This window comes from Callospermophilus lateralis, chromosome 1 (genome assembly GCF_048772815.1).
Source record: "Callospermophilus lateralis isolate mCalLat2 chromosome 1, mCalLat2.hap1, whole genome shotgun sequence".
NCBI classification, from domain to species: domain Eukaryota; kingdom Metazoa; phylum Chordata; class Mammalia; order Rodentia; family Sciuridae; genus Callospermophilus; species Callospermophilus lateralis.
Window position 1 is genome coordinate 61,203,981 of NC_135305.1, and position 26,650 is coordinate 61,230,630.

Here is a 26,650-nt window from a genome sequence, read left to right on the forward strand (position 1 = left end):
TTACAGAATTGAACTGAAAGATTCCTTCCTGTACTAGCAAGATGCAACTAAAACAGGAAATATTATGACATTATTGACTACTTACTATATGTCATCTTCTCTCCCAACACTTTACAGGTATGAACTCATGTAATATACTAAGGCAGAAAGAAATTTTAAAACTTTCCTAAAGTAACAGTGAGTTTGGATTCAATTCCAGGTAGTCTATCTATTCACTCCTAAACTAAATGAAAATATACATATATTTAAATGTAAACACAACATACTCTGAAAAACTGTCTGAATACATCATTTAATGTACAATATGAGGGAAAATTATGTATCTGTTTACATATGTATAAAATATTTTGAAATTTACACAGAAAACTGATGACATTGGATTCTTTACAGCTCAGACTTGAAGGAGGGCTAGTGGTGCAAGAAGAGATTTACGTGTATGGCTTAGAATCCCTAAATTTTAAAGTATGTATGTATATTACTTTCACAAAAATGGATGTTAATAAATAAATCTTTAAAAAATAATAAAATTTCAGTAAATTTTAATATGCTAAAAATAATTTAAGTCTATATTTAAAAAGAAAAGCTAAAGACATCCATGGGGGAATTCAATGTGTTTTATTTTGCCAAGCAAATGATTTCTTTCATGTCCAATTAAACTTTAATGTGATAACTACATTTTGTTTTCTTACACATAATGCACATTCACTGTGAGGACAGATTCATCATGCTAAAATCTATTCACAAACCTACAATTTGAAAAAAGAAAAGTGCATTTCTAGGAAATTTTATATATAATACAAATGGAAAAAAATACTAAATTATTGAATTACCAAACTACACCATATAAAACCAATCAACCACCAGTATTCAGTATACATTAACACTATTTTTGAGAAAGAAAATTTTCTTTACATTTGGCAGAGCTTTGTTCAAGAAGAATTTCCATATTTTTAAAAGTAATAAAAGTATATACAATTTAGTAATGGTCACAATAGAAGGTATTAAATAGTACAAATAATATTATAAAACTAAATACCATATTGTGTATAAGTTTGGGCCTCTGTGAAGCAGGAGAAACTATAATTTGAGAACAATTCTGCTTTAATTCTGTACATAGAAGACACTGAAGAGAGGATGGTGTTGACCTTACATTGACATGTGCTGCTATTTGGGTGCGGAGTGGAAAAAAATAAATATAAACCTTTTCAGCAGGCAAGCCATCTGCATAATAAACTGCTTTAGAGGTTATTTAAGAATCACACACATTTGGGAGAAGAGCTTTAAAAATGAATGAAGTTGGATGTCATTTATGTTGTACATTTTGATGGTTATTTTTGCCACTTAGAGGCCCCCTTTTAGAATATCAAAATATACCAACACTTAATTAATAAAGATATTCTTAGATCAATGACCATGCTCTTTTGAACAATATTTTTTGGTGGCAGTGGTGGCGCTGGGACTGAATCTAGGGCTCTGCTCATGCAAAGCATGTGGTACAACTGAGCTATACCCACCAGCCCTGATCTTAGTTCTTAAAGTTTTCCTCAATATTCAAAATGGCCTTAATTAGCTTCTTCATGAATTGTTAAATACAAATAAAACTTTTATAGTAGATTCTGAGTAGGTATTTGTTATGATTCTTGCTTTTACCTCGTAACATAAAAAAATATCTTAAAAGTAAATGAAATGAAAAGGTAAAATAGCTGTGTTTGTTAAAGGAATATGAGAACATGAGGAATTTCTTATGATTCTCCCATCTAATTTTTAATTTGAAGAAAATCATTTTAAATTATTCTAATGAAACTATCCAAACATACAATTAGAACATAATTATTCATTAAAAGCTTGTAGGATTACCTTTAAAGGCCACTGAATATATGTATTAACATTTATTTAAAAGAATATTTGAAATAAAAATAAAATAATATGAATGAAGACAGAAATCTTGGATCTTCTTAAAGAATGTTAATTTTGTTTACGTTATACTCTTTTTCCTTTTTTGACATAATGAGCACCTCTCCACAACACACATATGAATATAAAAGATAGGGTGTGACTGAAAAATCAGTATGATGTGAGATTTTTTTAAAAAGAGAATAAATCACAGAACTTGATGATTGAAATTGAAAATTAGCCCATTTGTTATAAATTCTTCATGATAACATTAAAATTTCTACTTTATTTTGTTTTCCTTTTTGATGGTTTACACCCCCCATGGAGAAGTTTGATACTTCAAAATGTTTTCTTTTTATATTGTTTAATTTGCCACACAGATAAGAAAATTAGAACAAAAATAGTAATCAATTAAATAATGTAAGATCATATTTAAGTCTATAATAACTTAAATAACTTCCAAACAACTTTTGTCTGGAAGATGACAACAATATAAACCTACATGTTCCATTGCTCTAACTCCATCAAAGATCTTTAGGGTATAGATTATTCACTTTAGCTTTCTGAAACAAAAGAACCAAGATCAATGACAAGTATCAGCAACTGACAAATTTTACTATCTTAAAAAAAAAATAGTAATTTCACTGGAAGCATAAACTCATCGTTTTCTCTTTATGAATCACTCATGTTTTTAAATAATGCTTAGATGCCCTCTTCCCTGTACATTATCTATCTTACATTTCTTCCGATGGCATTCTGTCATGTCACATGCATTTACATGACTTTACCTATGTGAAAGTTGTGAACTGGAATTTATTTTCATATGTAAAATCATTGCCAATCAGAAATCTAAACCCCCAAAGTAGGGAAGAAATACCAGTGTTACTACCCTCATTCAATTGAGGGATGTAACAATTCTACTTCTGTAGCTACCGCATTGATTTTGAATAAAAGATGAATAAAGATATAAATAAAATCTGGGTTAAGTTAAATATTTATATGCACCATGAGAACCATGACATGTCTACTGCTAGTCAATATCATACAGGAAATGCATGCTCATTTCAGTTCATGTAAAAGTCACTCTAGGAGTGAATAATCACCTTTTCTCGGGAATTTTTCATGGGTAAAGAACAAGATTCTTTGCTCAAAATTTGATCATTGAAGACAGAGCATTTGTTACTAGAAGCATAAGCCCCACGTATGAATACATTACGACTCTGGCAACTGATTTCTCCTGTTTCTACTTTTTCGGCTATTGATGAGAGCCTTTAACTTGCCATAGTCCCCTCTCAATTTTTGTGATTCTTCTCCCTGTTGATGTTGCTGTCGAGTGTCTTTGCAGTACTGATTGATCATCTGCATTTCTGAGTGGCTGAATGCACCCATGATGTCCTTTGGGTGGAAAGGTAAAGCCCTCACAGAGCTGGCCCAGGTCCACGGTGACCACTTGTCTGTCACAACAGCCACCATTTCTGAATCTAAAACTTTGAAGTTGATCTTGGCTATGGTCTGCTTGAAGCTGTTTTCTGTTGCAATGCAGTGATACAATCCTTGGTCAGAATCTTGAACAGAGCGGATCAGGAGTCCTTGTGGAGTGGCTATAATACGCTCATTCAGCTTAACCTAAGAGAAAAAACACAGGAAAGTTCAAACACACTGAAGACTATATATTCTAAAATGATATGCCTGACATAAAAAAAAACATTGACTTTCACAAATTTGGCAAAAACATTGTGTACAAATTAGCTTCCTTCTCAGTAAATACAAATTTGTGATCAGTTCCCTTGTCTTTTTTGCATAATAGATCTTGTCATAGAAGTACTCAACCTGTTAAAGAGAGGGTGAAGGTATTATCCATCTTGAAAAAATAAAGTACATTACCTTTGGATAGAAATAGTTTTATCACATTCAAGTACAGAATTATGGTTGCTTTTGGTATCTGTATCACTGACAACATTATAAAAATGAAGTTCATAGATAATTAAAAGTATTAATTTCATAGAATTCTTTTCTTCCATTTTTACTGACACACTCACTTACTTGTAAAATTATGAAGCCACTAAAAAAATGAAGTGATTCTTTTTCTTTTGTCAATGAATCAGTGTTCTAGATAGAAAAATACATAAGCAAAACCAGAATTTTGAACATTTACACTGCCTTTTGCAATTTCCTACCTATTGGATATCTAATAATAAACTGGAAGTATCTTCCAGGTAGATTTACTTTGGAAGGAAAGGCAATAAAAATCAATGGGTTAATATTTAATTATTGTCTAGGCTTAGGCTGCAAAATGATAAATAACCAAATATCAGCCAAATGCTTGAAATCTATGTTCTTTATAGAGTTCCAACTATAGTGTTCTCCATCAATGAAGACATAAAAATCTACCATTTTTATGTTTATGTTTTTAAGATGTTACTTGCCATATGTACTGTGGAATGTTCTTTCCCTAAGGGGAAAAAAAATCTGACCAAAATCAAAGAGGTAATGTATGAGAAATATTTTTCTAAATGATAAAATTCTGTTAAAATAGATATTTTATTATTAATGAGGTTTAAACCAAAGACTGATAGTTTTGGATAAAATGTAACCATCACTAAAGTAAAAGTGTAGTAATGAAAGGTGGACAATAGAAATAGAATGGAGATAGAAAAGAGAATCGTTACAAAGAGATACCGAAACTAATTTTCGACATTAATTACGTTTTGAAGTTTAATTGTGCCTCAATAATGATTTACAATGATGATATGTATTTGAGAATTAATGAAAAGAAAAGAAAGTCTTTCTTATATGTGCAAAATTGAAAAACGTTTCTTGAGGCCAATATGATAATATCCATAAAACCTGCCCATAATATTTATTGCAGCAATTTATTTTCTTGAGATTTATCTAGAAACTATATTCTCACAAATATGCATATATTTGTTTATGTATTACTTTTGATAAGAAAAACAAAACATAACCTAACTAGTAGATGACTCAGATATATTCACACAATGAAATATTCTTCAGTAAAAAAACAAACAAAAACCAGGGTAGCTCCACATGTATTGACATTGAAGTGTGTGTGTGTGTGTGTGTGTGTGTGTGTGTGTGTGTGTGTGTACTTTAGGCTACAGAGCATATTTGGAGGAATATATAATATAATGGGTGAATCTATTACTCTTTATAACCTTTTATACTCTGAAAAGTAGAAATAAGCATTAAAGTGGAAGAAGATGTTTGGTTCTCATTTTATGCTTTTCAATATAAACTAGTAGAATTTTGCTTCTTGGGCTTTTATCATTTCTGTTACTTGAAAAGAGTTCAATTTTTATACATCAGTAGTGTGAGATATAAGCATATGTTGCCTGAAATAGTAAGAATCAGAATAATTTAATAAGTTCTTAAGGGTTTATTTAAATTAGAAATATGTAGAACTAGGCTCTGCTTAAATTATGAATGGTTTCCTGATTATTAAATTATTAATTAAATTGATTACGTTTTATCAAAATCTTAAATTATTCTATTCTTGCTTTGCAATTAAAAGATAAAACAAAATAGTAATAGTTCAGTCCACATTCTTGAGCATTCTGAAATAAAATAAATTAAAACCATACATTTCATTTTAAATTTTATCATTAATTTCTGTGGTATATATTAAATGTACTATTAAATATATATTCACACATTGATTTTAAATCATAGAAATTATATTTACTTGTATAATATTCTATTGAACTTTTTATTAAATAAAATAAAATCTTTTATTCATTTTAGGTAATACTTGTTTGAAAATTAGTTACCTAATTTGTATATGTTCATAAGGACATTTTCTGGAAGGACTGTTCATGCCCTAGCCTATGAACTCTTTCTATATGGTAATCATCATTACACATGTGCTTTCTAACCCAGGATACTTTGCAAGGCAATTATGATTATACTCCCATATTCATTCAAAATAATTTAATATTAATTAGACTATAGAAATCCTAAGACTTATTAGATGACACATTTTACAGCAAAAAAAATAGACCTCAAAATAATTTTTAATTTTAAAAAGTTGTAATTATTATAGAATTCCAGGGCAAGCAGGATCTCTTAAGTACATCTAGAGCATCTTCATATAATTAAATGTCCTCTTATGTAAGTGGTCACTGGTCTATGTTTAATATTCCAGTAACACAGGATACAGAATTCACTAAGCTACTCATAGCTCTTTTGGATATGGAAGTCTGAAAACTGCAAAGTATATGCCTGTATGGATACTAGCATTTCAGTAAAATAGATGCAATACCTGTTTTATAGCTTGTGAGGACATACATTTTACATAGCCTTAATTAACTTCATATGTACAAGTAAATTTGCCCACAACAGAAGAATACGCACCAGTATAGGAGCCTCCATTCTCCTCTTGGCTCCATCAGACTTTTTGGTGCACTAACAATGGTAAAATTTAGACTACCCTAAGCTTTTATGTACATACATTTTTTTCTTCTTTTCATTTGTCAGAACAACATGACATCAGTATTACAGAATTCATTGTTTACAATATATCACTGTATGCCATTTTACAATGCCTCTATTTTAAAACAGTTCTTTTCAATCAGTGAAATGTTATAGTAAGTGTCCTTTTATTTGAAAATTTGAACTTTTTTCCCATATCACTAAATAAAGGAAATGGGTCTCATAAACAATGATTTCATATATCGCCTGAGTGAATCACAAGAGTTATGAATAATAAATCGATGGAAACATTACTGCAGAAAAGAAAAGTGCTCTTTACCATAGGTTATAGTTTGGTGTAATTCATTGTTGAGGAATATTGAACTATTTTTAAAGCCCTTTTTTTATCTTGTGAGTCATACAAAGGTGCATTTGTGTGAGAACTTGGCTTTTGGATTTGAACACATTTTGCTTCTTTTAAAAATGCTTCCTCGCATCAACACCACTGTCTTAGTGTCCAAGCTCTTGTTTCAGTCACTGTGTTAGAGAGGTGGGCAGGCAGAAAGACAGGTTTTCTAATTAATCTATCAATTCTAAGGACAAAAGATTTTAAAGAAGGTGGCACTTGTCATCCAGATGACATAAAAAGATGCTCATATGTCTTTCCTTTTTCACTTGATCTGCATCTCACTGAGGGATGCTGATTTAATGTTCCTTGCAAAGCCCTGATTGATTGCTGCTGGGCTGCATTACTCACCTCTTTCCTCCTGTCTTTGTCTTTCTGTAGCAACCACTTGATAGATGCCTGCGGAGACTTGGGGGCACACTCAAGGAAAGTGGTGTTATTTTTTACTCCGTACTGAACAATTTCAGCTGCATTTCTATATGCTGAAGAGCAAAAAGAAAAGAAAAAACGCAACAGAATTTGGAGCACACTTTTCAATATTGATCTCTGAAAAATTGTGATTAAATATGGCAGCCAACAGAGGTGATGATAATCATTTAACAGGCAAACAAGTATACAGTGTTTACCAATTCTGTTCAATGTCAAGAAAAAGAGAGAAAAGTTAATCAAGGCTATGTTGGTGAGGGAATCAAGGTTTGCTCAGGAAATAACCTACACCAAGGTCGTACTTAACATCACTTTGCACGCTTTCTTATCACAACATTGTTGTCAGTTTGTTTGTTCTCAGCTGAGCAAACTGTGGCTGTGAGTTATGAGGCCATACTAAAACTAGGCTTGTCCCTCCCCAAAACTCATATTCAGTATGGGATGGAGAAAATTTAAGAGCACAGGAAAAGGGCAGAAAATATAGTGTGGCTCCAGTTAAATGCAATGGCTGAAAACATGGTCCTTGGAATCAGAGGAACAGGAGTAAAATCCTGACTTCACCTCTATTGAAACAAGTTACTCTATCTCTCTATTCCTTTGTTTTACTCAATTCTAAAACATGGGTTATAGTGTCTTTTTCACTTTTAATAAAAGTATTAAATTAGGCAAAGCATTTAACATAATCATGTGGTAGTTGAAACATGAACAGAATCTTCATAAAGCAGGGATAACAATAGATTCTACTTTGGTATAGTTTTTGAACACTGAGTAAGATAAGTACTAAACTCAGGTTCTGATACAAGTCATCCTCAGTGTTTACCAGCACCTCCACTGCCACTGTTCTGACACTGTAACAACTGCTGTCATGGATAGGAACTGACTTTCCTTAAAATGAAAGGCCTGGACCTAATGCATTGTTCCCCTTACTGAAATATGATGTGAAATACTGATTTATTTACCAAGTTTGACCATTGTTCACTTTAAATACCTTTTAGGTTAAATCCTCTGCATTGAGTCAGTGGATTTCCATGTCTCACATCTTGCCTTCGGCTCCTCCTGTAGATGCAGAAATGTGTTAAAAGTGACTTAAAATTATCTTTGCAATTGTACCACGTTCTAAACATTTCATTTTTATTTTACAAACTTTTGATTTTATTAAAAATGCTTGATTAGCTGATGCAGGTATCTGACATGTCTCATTTAATACATCAATGATTGGATGAGTGCTAATCCTTACTTTTCAATCTAAATAAATTCTATCCCTCCCCATCTACCATTTGTGGTGGAATGGCTATGGGTTTTCTTTTATATGCATTATCTGGATTAATACTAGGTTTCATAATTGAGCATATAAACTTTTATTTTAGGGTCATTCATTCAAAATTTTCTAAAATGTTTCCTTCAAGGCATAAACTCACTGATATTTTCCTTTTATGAAGGGCAGAATATACTTTTCTCACAAAGGTCAACACTTTTAAGATATATTAAAACTTTTCTCAAACAGGTGATATGGCAATAAAACATAAACAAAGTAAATAACATTTTTTATTTACTAAGACTCTCTCTCAACTTTTTGATTTTGAAAAATTTCAGTTGTACCAAAAAAACCCTGATAATATGAATACTCAGATGCCTAGATTCACATATTATTGTATTTGCCACATCCATTTTATTCTCTCTGATATACGAACATATGTTGTGTATGCACATATATGAAAACATATAGAAAATAAATTGTAGCATGTTACACTTTCACATAATTTAGCACATATCTTCTAAGTAATCTCCATGTGGAGCATTAGAATACTAAAAATATCAAAATTTATTTAGCATCATCTAATGCACATTGTATACTGAAATTTCCTAGGTGTTCCCAAAATATCCTTTATGGATTTTTTTAAAAGTTTATCCAGAATCCAAAGTTCACTCTTTGCATTAAGTAGTTACATGTTACTCATTCAAGCATTTTAAAAATTTAGCTATTGTCTTCATAAATTGTTGCTATTTAAAAGTTTTAAGTTACTTGCATTCTAATTATTTAATTTCATGATTCTTAGATTCGCTGAGTATTCTAGTTTCAATTGTATTACACATTGTAAAAAGAAAAATATAACAACTGAAATCTCCTGAGCAAGGCATCGTGGGTAAGAACATTGCCATAAGTAAGAAGAAAGGGTACTTTTTAAATGTGTGAATGCTTCCTGACACTGATGAAAATTATGCATGAATGTGAATATCACTTAATGGGGTTATATGTTAATCTTTATTAACATTTTTATCTTCAAAAGTAAATTAAAATACTCAGCAAGATGAACAGAAATATTAAAATCAGAGTAGTTATTAAAATTACAAAGCAAAATTCATCTCAAAGTCATTAATAATGTAACATCTCATTTTAAGATTACAGAAATAGTTAATATTTTATGTACTTAACATATTGTATACATCTCTTTATAGAAATATATATACTTTTGTATCATTAAAGTATTCCTTTCTCAAAAAGGGTTCACATTCCTTCTACGATTTTATATTTCTATATAGACATACACACAAAATAATGGTAGTGTTAGGAACTCTTATGGCAATAAATATAACTAATATGCAGTTTTACTGCTTTGTATTTACTACATTTTGAAGTTGCAACATTATTTACTACCAGCCCACTTGAAAGTATGTATCATACGAACACTGCTGGAGGTTCTTATGGCTGACCTGGTCATTTTTAGTCTTCTAGACAAACAATGGTATTCACAATCTTTAAATTTATTGTTCTGTGATCACCACTATGTAATGGGTTACTCATTGAGAGTATATAAACTCTCAAGCTGAATAATCTGAATTTACAGTTTCAAATTTCAAACAGAAAAACACTACCATGGCTTGACTTATATGATGTGATCGGCATGAGTCATTATAGTCAATTTATTTGGATAAATAATGAAATAATTCTCTTCTTGTATAGAAAAGATATTTACTTGAAGATTGAGTTGGTAATTTTATCTTAAAGTTTCTAATGATATATCTGAAATCAGAATAAATAATATTAGACACTCAAGTGAAATATTTGATACAAATGCACAAATATTTAAGATGTTAGAGGTTAGACAAAAAAATGTTAATATAAATATGTTGATTAAATTTTCTGGCTCTTCATAATAGAATTAAGACACTGCTAGAGAGATCTAGATTGTTCTTTAAGTGATTATTGCTTTCTCATCCCATGACACATGGCTTAATACCAAGTATAATACTGTAACAGTAAGAATGTAAGATAGCTTCAGTTCTTTGCTTTTCAAACAGACATGATTGAGTTCATAATTTGTGATGGTAGGAGGACAATTTGTAGTCAGTGTTTATCCATCTCAGAAAAATAACAGGTTAAAACAGGGGAAAGAATATATGAATATATTTCATAGAAATTTCTAAATTACAAAAAAAAAAAAATAACTGAAACAGAAGTTATAGTCCATACATGGTGTGAAATTTTACTTGAGAAATATTTTGTTTGCTAAATAAAAACAGTTGCTGGTCAAAGCCAATGGTTTTGCAGGAGAGAAGTGCTGATCTATTTCCTTCACATTACATGTGCAGGACTATGGTAAGATTCAACTTACAGTCCTCACAACAATCTTCCTCGGAAAGGGCAATGCTTCAGCTTTCTTCAGCACCAAAGAGACAGACTGAAATTTGCATTCCAGGAGTTTAAGATGCCAATTATTAGAGTTCCTTACCAAGAGAAATTTGTTGCCTTTTGAGTACTTAGTTATGGTGATAAGTTTCAAATATCATTGCTATTATATTTGGGAGTGCAAGGCATATATGATTGAAAAATACCAACAGAAAAGTGGCCATTTTTTAATTTGGGATTATATTTGAAATTTGCTTCCCTCATATTTTGTGTCCAGGTTCTATCTCTCCAGCCCAGTTAAGTTTAAAAGATTGCCTGATAATGAGGTCCTGGAATTTGATTCAGAAATCAAAAGAAGTTACCGATTTAATGAATATGTACTAAAATGACAGAGGAACATAAAGTCTTTGAACACAGATATGACAGACTGTGGTTTAAAGAGTGGGCCTTCTCTTTATATCTCTGCTTTCAAACACAGAAAACTCTCAAATGATCCAGGCTGGGCCACTGTGTGCCAGATTCATGTTTCTAAATACCCACTCAACATCCCCTGAGTGTGTGATGGACACCATTAACTTATAGCATCTTTCTCCCCACAAACCTGCTCTTCTCATAGTCTCCTCTTTCTCAGGAAATGACACCTACATATGTCCTTATGCTCAGTTCTGAGAACTTGAATTGTTTTGACTCCTTTATTTTCTAACCTCCCATATCTAATACATTTACAGATTCTCTGAGGATATAAAGTCAGACCAATTTTACCAGCTCTACCTCTATCATTCCTATCCAAGGCATCATTCTATTGCACCTGGGTAAATACAGTAGCTTTCTATTTTCCAGCTGGCACTCCCATTCCCCATCCCCATCTCTTCCTGTCCCGGGGCTCCCATTCAATTCAAACCCATCCAGTGAAGTTTATAAACCATAATTCAAATAATATCATTATGTGTTCAAATACCCTGCCATTTTACGTTTCATTATAAATGAAATCCTTTCAACTACTTATAAAGTCCTTCATCATCTTGTATCATGACTCATTTCCTACTTCCTTTTTCTCATTTCAGGGTAATCTCCTTAGCTTTGGTGCTGTTCCTCTAACAATCGCGGTATACTCCTGGAACATTAGTTTTTCAGATAAGGCCTCAGGGCCAGTCCTCGCTGTGTTCAAGTCTTGTCCAAGGACTATGACCCCAGTGAGACCCTACCTGGCTACCCACTAATGTCCCAAACCACTGCTTCTCATATGTTCTACCTACCTTCTGCCTTTTTAAAATACTTAGACTTTATTCTTATTTGATAGATTAGAAGTTTTTATTTATTCATTTGTTGTCTGTTTTCTCCCTTTGGAATATTTTATATCTGAACTCAAAAATTTTTTATCTTTGTGTTGCTTTTTTTTTTTTTGCATGTTACATGCCCAACTTCTAGAAACATATTGGAAAAATATTTTGAAAAATACCAACAGAAATATTGATAAATATTTGTTGAACTAGTGAAAAGGAGCAAACTACTCTTGATATATAAAAGTACTTCCATAGGGTTATTTTAATCTATCCATATAGGAATTTATTTTGTTACAAGGAATTACAGTCATAAAACACCATCACTCCTGCACTTTACTCAAAAGATCACTGGTATTTGGGATTGGTGTTATTTGTTCCCTCTGCTGACCTAAGTTTTATAGGTGTTGTCCCTATTATCTATTGGAATTCGTATCACAGGATGGTTGAAAATAGCTGTGACCTTGGCTGGTCCTGAAATCTGCTTGTTCTTTGTTATATTATCTATTTATCAACTGGTAGTCCTTCCAACTTGATGGAAATTGATGCAGTGTTTCCTGCTTATGTCTTCCCCAGATTAAAGGTATCTGCTAATGCTTTTCTCTCTTAATCTAACCAGTAGTTATGCATTCACTACTCAAAGAGGAAGAGCAAGGTTATCAAGGTTTATAAAGCAAATCAGGGTACTTTGCTGGCACAATGTTTTGGAGCTTAAAGAACATGGCTAGTCTCATTTTTGATAATATATGTTTTTCATTAATCCAATTAATTTCTGTTTCTTAGAGAGCAAACATTTGATTTTAAGGTAATCAGGGAACATAGGGAAACCCTAGGATTAAAGGATATACTGAAACATATAGGACAAAGGAAGATATAAATTAAAATTAAAATTAAAGATAAGTACTTTCTGAACTATTTGATGGGTGCTGGGGAGATGACATTTGCAGAGGAGCTTTGAAGGAGAATCTCAAGTTATAAAGCATGGGATTTTCTTCATTTAAACACTATTTGTGGTGCTGAACATAGCTGCTGTTCTTAGTGTCATTTTTTTAAGAAAACAGCAATACAAGTGGTTCTAACAACATGGAACACTTCTGTACTGTTGGTGACATCGATTTTAAGTTGAATGTTAAGTGCTTACCGCTTCCCAGTTGGGTAGAATCTAGAGCAAGAGTGGCCATCCCAGGCACAGTAGGGGTCCCTTGCCAGACAGCAGTCAGCACAGGCTGTCCCATAGATGTGGCAGCGATGCAAGGACACTTGGGAAATCCCTTCATTGGAGCTCACATACAACTGTTGCTGTAAGAGGAATGATGGTGATTTATTTCAGATGTGGAAGTTAAAAGACTTTCAGCAGGAATACATTATAATGTATGCCCAGAAACCCTTGCATTCATTTAGAAACAGACTAAAAGTGAGAAGCAAAGCGCACAAGGCTATAAGCCAAAATAAATAGAATTTTCTTATGTTAATATGCCTATAGCATTACCACTTTCCTGCTTAAAAAAGAAAAGCTCAGAGCACCATGTACAACAGTAATGTATTTTAGACATTGGGATTCATTGTTCACTCAGATGTGAGCTAATATATTGTAGATTTAAATTACGGTGTTTTCTTTTCTCTGAATGCTCTCAGCAAAGCACAAGGAAGTATTCTCATTTTTCAAGTCTGGCAACACATTACTTCGAAAATTTTTAAATGTTGAGTTTAAAAGAAAGGGTACTTTAACAGAAAATAAAACAAAATAAAGGACATTTTAAGTTTAGAAGAAAAATAGCAGATAGTAAATATTAGATGAAATGAAGAAAAATGTCTTTGAAAGTACCATAGTACTCATTAAAACTATTTTAAAATTATTTAGGAGAATGTCAGCATTTATATTTAAACATATCTTAGACTTTCTGCATGACCCAGTGACCTTCCTCACCTCAGGGAAGTCATGAATAAATATTTTACCCTCCCTCATTTGTGGGGTGTCAAGAGCGTACAACTCCAATGCCTTTATCTGTGCATAAGAATGTTCTCAGAAGTTGATGGAAAGAGTCTCTAAGTGACACTCCTTCTTTTCCAAATGACTGATAGGATATAATTGAAGTCAGCACAGAAACTCTAAGGTGAAACTTGAAGAGATGTAGATGTGAGGGAGCATCTCCCATATACACATATACTTTTAAGAATTGAATGTATTTCAGGCTCTAAAAGTTCTGTAGGGCAGACTCCCTGGGTCCCAATCTCAGCTCAGCCACAAACCCACTGTGTAACTTTTCTGAATCTTAGTTTCCTTATTGTTGAAATTGGGATAATCCAGCACTTGGCCCATAGTTTTTGTAAGAGATAAATGTTGTAGGGGCTCCCAACACATAAAATGTTTGGAACAGTTTGTGTCTTGTAAGTGTTCAATGAATGTTAATTAATTGTAGTTGCAGGAAAATACAAATCAATAGACTACCCATCTATAAATTTTCAATTCTACTAAATCATTTAAATTATACCTCATTCTGTTATATCTAATATAATTATTTTATTCAGATAGATTGATTTTTCTGAAATTGTGCTAAAATTGACTGATTGCCATTTAAATGTTCAAATTACAAGAACGTTACTGGATATTTTAACAATAAACATCTGTCCAGGAACATTTGAAACAAATGTTTATTGAGTACATTAATTATATAGTGAATGTATCAGCTTCATTAAAATGTTTAAAGCACACTAGTTTAGCTAAGAAAATTCGAATGCACATAGTTTCATCCTAGATAATTCACTTTTTATTAATCCAATTATTTTCTGTTATTTGAAGTACAAAAATAATTGAAAATAATGTCATAAAATGAATAATGAAATAGAATGACTATCAGGAAAGGTAGCAAATTCATGGTATTTAAACATATATAAAATGTCCTTCACATTTTCAGTCTTCTCACTTGAATAAATAATGCAGTAAGCTGTTATGCAAATGAATTCTAAAAAGTCAAATAAGCACGCCTGCCTTGTATCTAACTGTTGTAATGAGATGTTTTCAATATCTACAATTTAAGACATTGGAAACCAATGTACTATGAGAACTACAAGTAAGTTGAAACCTGTAATTTTATGTAAGACTGAGATGCCACACAAATGGTTTTGTATCCATTTTGAATTTTGCTTCTATATTTTCTCTTTGCATTAGATTGCTGTAAACAAAGGGCTTCCCTGCAGACTTCAAAGACAATTCTGACTTGGGATCAGCACCCTAGGACATTAGGCAAAATGACAAATGGCTTCTTGTTACTTGGGAAAATGTTTGCTATGCACCACACAAACATTTTTACAGATGAGATCTTTAGCTCCCTTATACCTTATTTATTTTTTCTTATAAAGTTTAGTTAAGTGAAAAGAATGAAAGACTAACTATACAATACTCCATCATCTCTAACAGACCAAATGTGGCAAAGACCACTAAAATTATGTAATCAGTTGTGCAAACACATAAAATCTTTATTCTGGATTCCAAGAAAAATAAGTCGTATGCTTTGACAGCATTTGCTGAGGACCCACATTATTTTGGACAATTTATATAAATCAAATCCTTTGTGGAGTAAGGCATTACCTTACAGATGTAGAAACCTAGGACAGAGAAATTAACTGATTTGTCCAAAATTTACAGTCAGCTTGGGATTCCAAAGCATCACAACTCCACTCTGAAACTTATTCCATTCTGACTACACTATTCTGCCCCCTTAGAACTTTTACAATAACAATTCTGGGTGCTACACAGGTATGTATTTTGTACATGTAGACCAATGTATGTTTGCCTCTGCAGGAAAAAACAAATTAATTAGAAGATTTTTGATAACCATAGTCAAATGTTTCTTCCTATAATCCTGAGACCTTAATTTTGAGACATTCAATTTTTTTAGACATGTATAAGTCCTAGGAAATAATATTTCCTTAAAAATAACCCTTAGAGAATGCTCTGCACATTTCAAGCATGTGACAGGAGTATGCACTCAAAAGCAGATTGATTACTCATTCCAAGCCCCTGAGAATGCTGTGATATTATAGTAGCCCAAACATTATGCTAAGTTCTTCCTTCAAAAAGATTATTTTTTATTTTAGTTGGCTTTACACACTGCAATATTTGAGAATATAAGATATACAAAATGTTGAACTATCTTTCTGTATATATGTTCTGCTCTGATGAACTTTTATACAAAAATAAACAAATTCAGTCTTACAATCACAGATTGTAAATTTCCATAAAAATAACCCTTTTAAATTCCACATCAAAATAAAGATGATTTTATGATATACTTTAACTTGTATCATTTATTTTGTTAATAGTAAAACTAGTTTCTCAGGAATTATACAACATATTTTTCATAATGGCAAAACAGCTTAGTATGCAAATAACACCAACTGATTTAGTTTTTTACCTTTTTGGATGAGATTTTCATTGTTGTTATGGGAACATGATTCTAAAAGAATAGAAAACATCATGTTAGTTTCTCATGTGATCCTTAAAACACATTTATATTAAATTTTTCATAAATAAAAACTCAAAATCTCATTGTTTTTCACTACATGTATATATTTTTCAATAAAGTACAATTCTCTTTTGGGACTAGAAATGGCTTTGTCATATAATACATGCCTAAATTGTAAAAAAAAAAAAATAGTAATTCTAACCCATTTATCATTACAGGCATTAGAAAAAGTAAAAGTTTGAAAAACTTAAAGTAATCAAGAAAAGTGTATCTTGAAACATCGCATATGAATTGGATCTGGGTACATGGGTGGGGAGGCTGTGCACCTCATCTGACTTCTCCATAGTACTCTGCATAAGACACTATTGTTTACCTGCCAAGTGTTTTGGAAAGATGTATTAGGCTGAACCATACTAATTAATTCTCATTGTTGAAAACAAAGGAATGTTGTTAGCAAAGAGTTTCTTTTGGTAAGTGTGAATGAGTGAAAGAACATAAGAATTTTCTGAAATAGTAAGTCTTTTGAAAGTGACTCTATTCATAACTCTACTTAATAAACATTATTAGTCCTTTTAAACTTAAACTTAAATTTCTCATAACCTGATGGAGATCTTAAAGACTTATTTGGGTAAGTTAAATGGTTGCAAGCTCTCAAAATCTAAAGTAACCCAAATTTTTGTGCTTCCTGAAGTTACAAGTATTTACAGTTAGAAAAAGTAATAGTGGCATCTTTAACTCTCAATTGCATTAATCTTTGATTGTCCTTTATAAACACACAAACACACACACACACACACACACACACACACACACATACCACAAAGGGTTGCTGCTTATAGCCATGTAGGCAACTACTAATAGTCATACCTTAAACTTAAGCTTAGGGAACCTAAACTGATTTTCAGAAAATATGGAGAAGTTTAAATTTTAAAAAAAAGTATTAAAATAAGTTGGCCCTCTTCTCCATCACGTGGGGGCAGGCCCCAAATTCCTTACTAAGACATCTATAGCACAAGAGTTAAAACCAAGAATCAACAAATGGGACAAATTCAAACTAAAAAGTTTTTTTCTCAGCAAGAGAAATAATATGTGAGGTAAATAAGGAGCCTACATCTTGGGAACAAATTTTTACCCCTCACACATCAGATAGAGCTCTAATGTCTAGAGTATACAAAGAACTCAAAAAGTTAAACAACAAAAAAATAAACAACCCAATCAACAAATGAGCCAAGGATCTGAACAGACACTTCTCATAAGAAGATATAAATCAATCAACAAAAACATGAAAAAATGCTCACCATCTCTAGCAATCAGAGAAATGCAAATTAAAACTACTCTAAGATACCATCTCACTCCATTAAGAATGGCAGCCATTATGAAGTCAAACAACAACAAATGCTGGCAAGGATATGGGGGAAAGGGTACACTTGTACATTGCTGGTGGGACTGCAAATTGGTGCAGCCAATTTGGAAAGCAATATGGAGATTCCTTGGAAAGCTGGGAATGGAACCACCATTTGACCCAACTATTCCCCTTCTTGGACTATACCCAAAAGACCTAAAAAGAGCATACTACAGGGACACAGCCACATCAATGTTTATAGCAGCACAATTCACAATAGCTAGATTGTGGCACCAACCTAGATGCCCTTCAATAGATGAATGGATTTAAAAATGTGGCATTTATACACAACGGAATATTACTCAGCACTAAAAAATAACAAGATCATGGCATTTGAAGGGAAATGGATGGCATTAGAGCAGATTATGCTAAGTGAAGTTAGTCAATCCCTAAAAAAACAAATGCTGAATATCTTCTCTGATATAAGGGGGGTGACTCAAAATGGGATAGGAAGGAAGAACATGAGAAGAAGATTACCACTAAATAGGGAAGAGAGGTGGGAGGAAAAAGAAGGGAGAAGGGAAATTGCACGGAAGATGGAAGGAGACCCTCATTGTTATACAGAATACATGTATGACGATGTGAGGGGGAAAAAAAGTGTGTCACATTAGATTGGGTAGAGAGAAATGATGGGAGGGGAGGGGAGGAGAAGAGGGGATAGGAAGGGCAGCAGAATAAAATAGACATTATTATTGCTGTATGTATATAGGTGACTGTATGCCCAATGTGATTCTGCAACCTGTACAATCAGAAAATGAGAAACTATACCCCATTTGATTCAAATGTACGAAATGTCAAGATCATTGTACTGTCATGTGTAACTAATAAAAAAATCATCAAATTCTACTTCTAAAAATAATAATAATAAAAATAAAAGAGAAGATTATGATTCTTCATCATATAAAAACAAAGTACCAGGTTTTTAAAAGTTACATTGATGTTTCTGCAGTATATCAGTGTGACCGTTAGACTTAGGATTTGTTTTTTCAATTTAAATACATTATTTCTTTACATACCCCAAATGGTATATCATAAAACCCAATTATTTTTACCTCCATCAAGAAAATGTGACAAGAACACCATTTTGATGACAGCTACTGTATTTGGTAACTGCATCTCCTGATTTAGCCATATGAATCACCGACACATGTGTCAGTATGAAAGTTCAAACATGTTTTAGTGGCTCTCTTGGGCTGATGTCCCCCACATGCATTCTGACTGATTCTGATTTTCCCCTGAGAGTTTATTCTTCCTAATGATAACAACAGCATAACTCACATAACAGACCATAAGTACTTCACTTGATAGAATCACTCACATTTCTTTAAGATTTTTCCATACAGATATGTTTGGGTTTGTGTTAAACTTAATTAACATTTATTGATTAAATCCAAGACATTTCAGTATTTTAAATTAAGTGCAACAATATGGCATCTATGTTATCTTCAGAAAACTCCAGAGTAGGGTACATTATATTATATTGGCTAGTCAAGATGTCTCTACTGCATTGTATGAGACAAAAAGACAAAACTATCTACATAATGCAACTTGGGTGAATCTAGTGAAACAATCAATTTGGAAAGACTGAACAGATACAGGTGATATTATTTTATGAGTACAATTTTAATATAGTTCCCTGAAGAATCCAATGCCAAAGAGCCGGGCATTAAACCCTAAATTTCATAACATGCTGAGAAATCTGGCAGAGTTTCTCACATCTTCATTTCACTTGATTCTTTTTTTTTTTTTTGTATTTCTTTTTTAAAAAATTTATTAGCAAAACTTAACATTAGCAAAATCTAAGCATTATATCTTAACCATTTATATACTTATAATGCAGCATTTTCAGTGACCATGGGCATGTGTACCAATGAGTCACGACTTTCTAAACTCACTCAACCCAGCCAAACAATTCATTAGATTAGGAATATTTTGCTTCTGGGATTTCTGAAGTGCTGCTTCTACTCAGTCATAGGTTGACTGTGATCTTTTTGATTTCCTGAGCCCTTGTTTCTTAGTTAGTTTAGCTGAAATAAAGGTCTGCAGCAGGAATGAATCCACTCCACAGTTGCTTTGCTATTCTAATGAATCCTCCTTCTGTTATTTCCCCACCTTTCCAAATGTAGATAAGAAAGACCACTTTAACTTCAATGACTGGTACCATAAGGAGAAAAGGGCTAACCAGGTCCAAAGATAAAGAACAGAACAAGGTCCTTTCCCTCAACCAGGTGAGATCTTAAGGAACTACACTTCCCCCGTGTACCTTTCCTTTTTTTTTTTTTTTTTTTTTTTGTCTTATTATTCTTCTACTGTTTTTAAAATCCCAAATTCAAGGAAAGCTAGAATAAAACAATAAAATTTCAAATTCAGATGATAGAACATAAAGTATTAAGAGGCAAAGTATAACAATGCTTAAAAAAGAGTGACATTTGAATTAAAAGCAATAAAACAAGAGAAAAAGCAGTTTTTCTTGAACTTACTGGTCACAAAAATATGAGAAAGTTTATCTAACAATCAATAATGTGAAAGCATTTGTGTTTCAGTGGCTTGTGAAGAAAATGATAAAAGCTCTTTCATGGCCAAGCCTTGTAGACCTTGACCACAAGAACTCATTTTTTAAAAATAATGATGACCAAAATTCTTCCAGTTGTGATGACAGCTGGGAAAAAAAGGAATCCTTCTATGTTAAGATAACTTGAAGTGTAAGAAAATACTTCACAAAAATATTTGTTCTATATTTCTCATTTTATCTGATGTTTTCCTACCCTGAAAAATTTATGACATTCATTTATTTGATCTTTTATCAAATATTTTTTTCCTCTCAAGTGGCTGTAAGATTAAAGAATTGCATTTTTTTTGCATATTCTGAGATTAACAGAAGTGATGATCAGACCTTAAAGACTTCCAGCTCTTCCAGAATGAGCTCGCCACTGGTGGAGGTGTTATCGGGAAGGACCACCACCTTCTGCACAGTCCCCCGATCTAAATTAAAAAGAGAAAAAAAATGAGATGTTATATTTTTTTAGGGGAAAGAAAGGCATATAGACATAAGATTACTGGCTTAGAACTTATTATTTATGTACTTGGTCATCAAAAATATATTGAAGGTTGAGCAACTACAAGGAATTTATTCCAAATCTCATATAGTTAAATTGAAATTACATAACATTCAAAAGGAACTAGTATGAATATCTTATATCCTGCACATAATTGGGTATAGTCAAAACTATGACAGAAGGAAAGAATGTCCAAATGACTATAATCTACAGTTCTAAACAAACTATATATTTTTGAAACATAATGTATAACTTTAAGTTTGGTCCTTAAGAATATTACTTGCTTCTCCAAAGTAACCTTGTAAATTGATGCTAAAGCCATTTTGTTAGTAAGGGCACATAATGATTTCATTATCTAAAGAAAGATTTCTGTAAACAAATACTTATATTTATTATGTAATAAATTACTAGTACTGGAAAATTCACATTTGATCTGTAGCTGTGAATGTTTAGACGTGGTAAAATGCTTCACTTACGTTTCAAACTAAGGTTCTAAATAGAAATGTTACTACAGCTTTATTCAGGTGTGAATACTTACATATAGGATAATCATACTGTTTCCACAAATTCACTTATCTTTTGGAAAAACATTTTCGATGTTTTAAAATGCGGGTGAAATTGTGAAACTAGATGGGCAAAACAACCTAAAGCAAATACTAAATTTACTCACATTTCCTAGAGACTGACAAAAACACTGATGCCTAAATAAGTGTAATGGGTACAGAAAATGTTACTTAGATCAAAATTTACAATTGAGATAATTCCATATAGTCACATAAACGTTTTACACACCTACTAATATGGTACACTTCCAAGAACGTGAATTTAGTTCTATAAAAACCTGTTTGTGATTTAGTCATGTGAGATTAAAGTTGAGAGTAATGTGGTGAAGTAAAAATATATTTCCATTAAAACTATTAATGAGCTGCATCATAAACATCAAGTTATTACTCTTTCAAATTATCACTGTGAATTCATGATTTATAGATATGTATTATTATCAACAGATAATGCAGCATTTTTTAATTCTGTTAAAAATATTGATAAGAAGAGTTGAACTAAATAATATAATACTTTATAACTAAGAATCATTTAGTGATTAATACTACAAATCTCAAATCTCCCATCTCAGATTGGCTTCTAGTTCACAGGCAAGAGTCACCCTGACACAAAAGATCCCATTTTATGTTTACAGTCTATTCTTTAGGAACTTTATTGAAAGACTAAAAAAAAAAAAAATCTTAATAGAAAACTCAACATTAAAATGGTGGAAACAGCTGGGTGTGGTGGTGCATGCCTTTAATACCAGTGGCTTGGGAGACTGAAGCAGGAGTTCAAACCCAGCCTCAGCAACAGTGAGGTGCTAAGCAACTCAGTGAGACCCTGCTTTTAAATAAAACACAAAATAGGGCTGAGGATGTGGCTCAGTGGCTGAGTGCCCCTGATTTCAATCCTGGTACCCCCCCCAAAAAAAAAATAAAATGGTGGAAACTAAAAATATAAAAACTTACTAAAATACAAGATTACACAGAAAAAAGTGAGACAGAAAGAGGTTGCCAGAATAATATCTAAAACCTGTGAGGGTTCATCATATGAGTGCATGATCTTAGAAGTTTAAAAGCTCATTCTATAGTTTAAAATCCACTGTTTATACTAAAAAAACAACACTTGCAAAGCTTTGAAGGCACCAGGAATAATTTGAAATCTCTGAAATTTCTGATTCATTGAGCAGCTGCCTTAGAATTGTCCCTGTATTTTAGGAAGATAAGTAATGTATTGGAAGTGGAGAAGCACTTGGAGGTGCTGTGCAGAGATACATCACAACTGAAAATGGACCAATGTGGCTGGCAGTACTCCTCACTTTCTATAAACAATCCATTACAATGAGCAGAGCAGACATCAAGGGAATACAACATACCAAAAAAGCAAAACAAAACAAAAACACTAATCAAAAAAAGAGATGGAATTGTGACAGCTACATCAAGATTTGTTTGCTACTGTGCATGCGTGTATGCACATATAGCCCCCCGTGGAATACTTCTTGAATGAATTATTGGGGATGGGGTACAAGATCTTTGCTTCAGGTCATGTTATCATAAATGTCACATTCTTTTAAAAAAGAGGAGTTTTAGGGTCTCTTGCTGCTGTTCATAAGGATTGCTACCATTCTCCATGATAGCAATGACTTCTTTCTTGGATAGAGATTGAATAGAAGCTGAGTATAAGCATAGTTTCAAAGAAAATTGCCAAAAAGTTTATCCCAATTGCAATGGTTTTCAAAGATAGAACTACCAGCGCTGAAAAGAACTGAGTGATTATCTTGATTTGCCATTTCATAATATATACATATATCAAAACATCATACAGAACATCAAAAATATACACAGTTTTTGCTTGTCAGTTAAAAAAAAGAAAAAAAACACTGAAAAAAAGAATTAGCAAGTGCTAAATTTTGTTCACTTAATGTTTAACTTACTATGAGAATAAAATTTTATATGTCATCATTTTCTTCTGGAAGGAGTCACATTAAAGATACTATATTCATACCATTCATAAAATATTTTGCAAAGAAAAACTATAAAATGAGCTATTTAAAGATAATGAAAACCCTTTTTGACTCATTCACAATAAAAGTTAGAGAAGGTAGAATACCACTTTTATTTATTTCTTTTCTGTTATTTTGAATAGTTTTTATCTTGTAATGATGAATTCCCTATATAAAATACTTTAATGACATCCTTAGGTTGTATTATTCATTACTAAAACATAAGTAGACTTAAGTTATCATCCATCCATTTTTACTCACTGACTCAACAAGAAATTATTGAATGCCTTAAGTGAGTCAGATAGTATAGATACAAAGATAAACAAGCATAGAACTCACAAGTTCACAGTCTAGAATTTATGGTTTTTTGAGTAGTAAGTGTGTTCCCATTAAAATGTTAGTCATTGTGAGATATGCATTCCAGTATGGCCATAAAACTCTCCATTACTAATGTCTACATAAAGCTATCTCTGTACCCTTTCGTTTGAAGATGATAATACAGTCACCAAATGTCTTCCTTCCAGGGATGGTGAGAATGGTATTCCTTGGATGTCCTCATAACTATAAATCTTTTTTTATTGCTCTGTAGAATTGGGATATTGCTCTCATCCACTTGGGAAAAGCACATGACTACAATATAGTTACAATGAAGCAAAGTCCCTTTTTCCTGAAGCCTTGCTTGCCTTGTGTGTAAAATGTAGGTAATAACAGATATCTGTTATATGTGTTGCTAGAGCCTTCCCAGAATCATGTCTCCTTTTTTTGGCAACAACACCTTGAGCTCCAGGAGACACACCCTTGCCTCTGGAATTCACACAGAATTAGGCATAGAAACAATTCAGGGGTATCTCTTTCTGGGAATTAGGTAAGTGGGAGTTTCTTTGTATGGGAGAGACTGAAAGCCCTGCACATCTGGAGGAAGTGAAGCCACACTTGCTACTATATGAAGAGATGCCATTTGAAAACTAGTGACGCAGAGGAAAGCAGAACTGAAAGAAGAAGAAATAATTTCTGACATCATTTTAGCACAAATTTAACTCAGTCTAGGGCTGCTTTCTGGGTGTCCCAAAAGGAAGAATTTTCAACTCATAAAATGTGTGTTCACTTTCATTTGAAGAAGTCCTAATTAAATGAATAATATACAGAAATTGCCTAAAATGTTAATGCTACGTATTGTACCCTCCATAATTGCAAGCTATTTTTTTTTAGATCCAGTCTTCTGCTTACTAAGCTTTTGACATTGCCGGTGTCACTTTCTTTTACTAACCCTCAATTTCCTCATTTATAGTATACAGATAATAAATCCCTGAGTACATGAAAACATTGATATGTGAGTAAGCAGAATGAATCCTAGAAGTGATCTGCATCATGTGCATTTTCCCACAAACATAGCATAGTAGACTTATCAATTTGCATTAGTGATTTTAATTTCATTAAATATTTAGAGAAAATTCCCTGGACAAGCTTCTTTTCTGTCTTATTTATTTTATACTACCTAGGGTTTTTTTTTTTTTCTTTCTTTCTTTCTTTTTAATACAAGGGATTAGAGTAATAATCCTTACAACTTTTCTCTGTCTCCAAGAGATCAGCATGCATTTACAGAACAGTAGGTGTTGGCTGTCTCAAACAAATGATCAAACATAGCTCATTACTCAGCAGGTCATTTGAATAATCATTGTATATCTATCTCCTGGGATGCATTTAAACTACAGTCCTTGGAGGGTTACCCTGGAAACTGATGGGCCAAACTGTGCTTGCCTTTGGATTTGGGAAAACACTGCCTCCTTAATCAGATCCAGTTGGTCCCTTTCTCAGATTGACTGACCTATCAAAGCTCTATAGTCCAGACTAGCCTCACAGGTGTGTGCCCTGCACAGTCACAGAAGCTCCTGTGCTCAGAAGAGCTACATGTTTGATTTAATGCACTTTTGCCTCCTTGAAAGTATTAATACCTTTTTAACAAAGGACCCTGAATTTTCATTTTGCACCGCCCTATAATTATGCAGCCAGATGTAATTCTAGGAGTTAGCAATTAATATTAATTTATACTAGGTGAGAAGCAGCCTTATTCACTTCAGTAAAGATGCCATACACTTCCTAATTTTTCTCTCTTTTCCATAGTGTCCCCAGATGCCATCCTAGGTAGCTAGCCCATTGTATGACTTTCAAATAGCAGTTTTATCAGATAATCAATTCTAGTATTTATTAATTAAACCAAGAATTGTAAAAGATAATTCATACTTGTTAAGTGCAACTCTTCCTTTATTATAATTTTATGGTATTTCAATTATTAAAATAAACATTTTAAAGATTAAAAAAAAAAAAAAGAGCTGACAAAATCTCTGGCGAATAAAAGCTCTTTAGGTATGAAGTATGACCAGATATATCTTACATAGTTAGCTTTTATGATAAGATTTAAACAAATGGCTGTTTTATTTTGCGTTAACATATCCTTTCTAAATAGCTGTCATTTGCTTGATAGGTTACCATACTGCTGATACATTGCTTTTATAGTAATTTTTAAAATTTGAGAATAAAACTGAATCTTTTTTTTAGTAGCGTACTGAATCTACTTGTAAGGGGGTAATTCTACTCCTGTTGCCCCTGTTACAAAAGAAATGCATTCCTGTTTCTAAATGAGGCCATTTATTACCATTTCTTAACATTCAGTAAGTTTCACACAGGGAGCCTTGAATAGGTAATTGAGGAGCTCTGATGTTGACACCTTTTACATCAGCCCTGGGGCAGTTAGAGCCCCAGCTGGTCACCAAAGGCATCCTAAGTGTCTCTATTTCAGGAGAGGTCCTCCAAAGGCAGGGCCAATAAAAGATATCTAATCAGCATCTTCCAAAGTGTATTGATGCTATAGTTTGTAGGGTCATATAAATTTGAAAATACTGGGTTCACATAAGTTCAATAGGCTTCTTTGCTGCAGAATCTTTTTAGAAAGGTTAAAATGCTTTTCTGCATTGTAAGGAAAATAAAGTATTCAGTGACTTTCAAGTTCGTTTGCTAATGCCATTAATTTCACTTAACTTCTTAGCACCTCAAGCCATGTTGAATTATACAAATAGTTTCTCCAAGTGTGGCTTTCACATTACCTCACTCAAAGTCACCTAG

At 32.5% G+C, this 26,650-nt stretch overlaps 1 protein-coding gene across 1 annotated transcript in view; it reads right to left on the reverse strand.

The window, feature by feature from the left end:
• Nucleotides 1-408: 408 nt before the first annotated feature.
• Nucleotides 409-26,650, reverse strand: part of Sema3c (semaphorin 3C) — a 159,668-nt gene continuing 133,426 nt past the window's right edge. The window contains exons 13-18 of the mRNA XM_076835128.2: nucleotides 20,823-20,911; nucleotides 16,477-16,518; nucleotides 13,203-13,360; nucleotides 8,142-8,209; nucleotides 7,079-7,209; nucleotides 409-3,519 (exon numbers count right to left, since the gene is read on the reverse strand). Of these exons, the coding sequence (XP_076691243.2) occupies nucleotides 3,106-3,519; nucleotides 7,079-7,209; nucleotides 8,142-8,209; nucleotides 13,203-13,360; nucleotides 16,477-16,518; nucleotides 20,823-20,911 (902 nt within the window). The 3' untranslated portion in view covers nucleotides 409-3,105. The remainder of the gene's footprint in view (nucleotides 3,520-7,078; nucleotides 7,210-8,141; nucleotides 8,210-13,202; nucleotides 13,361-16,476; nucleotides 16,519-20,822; nucleotides 20,912-26,650) is intronic.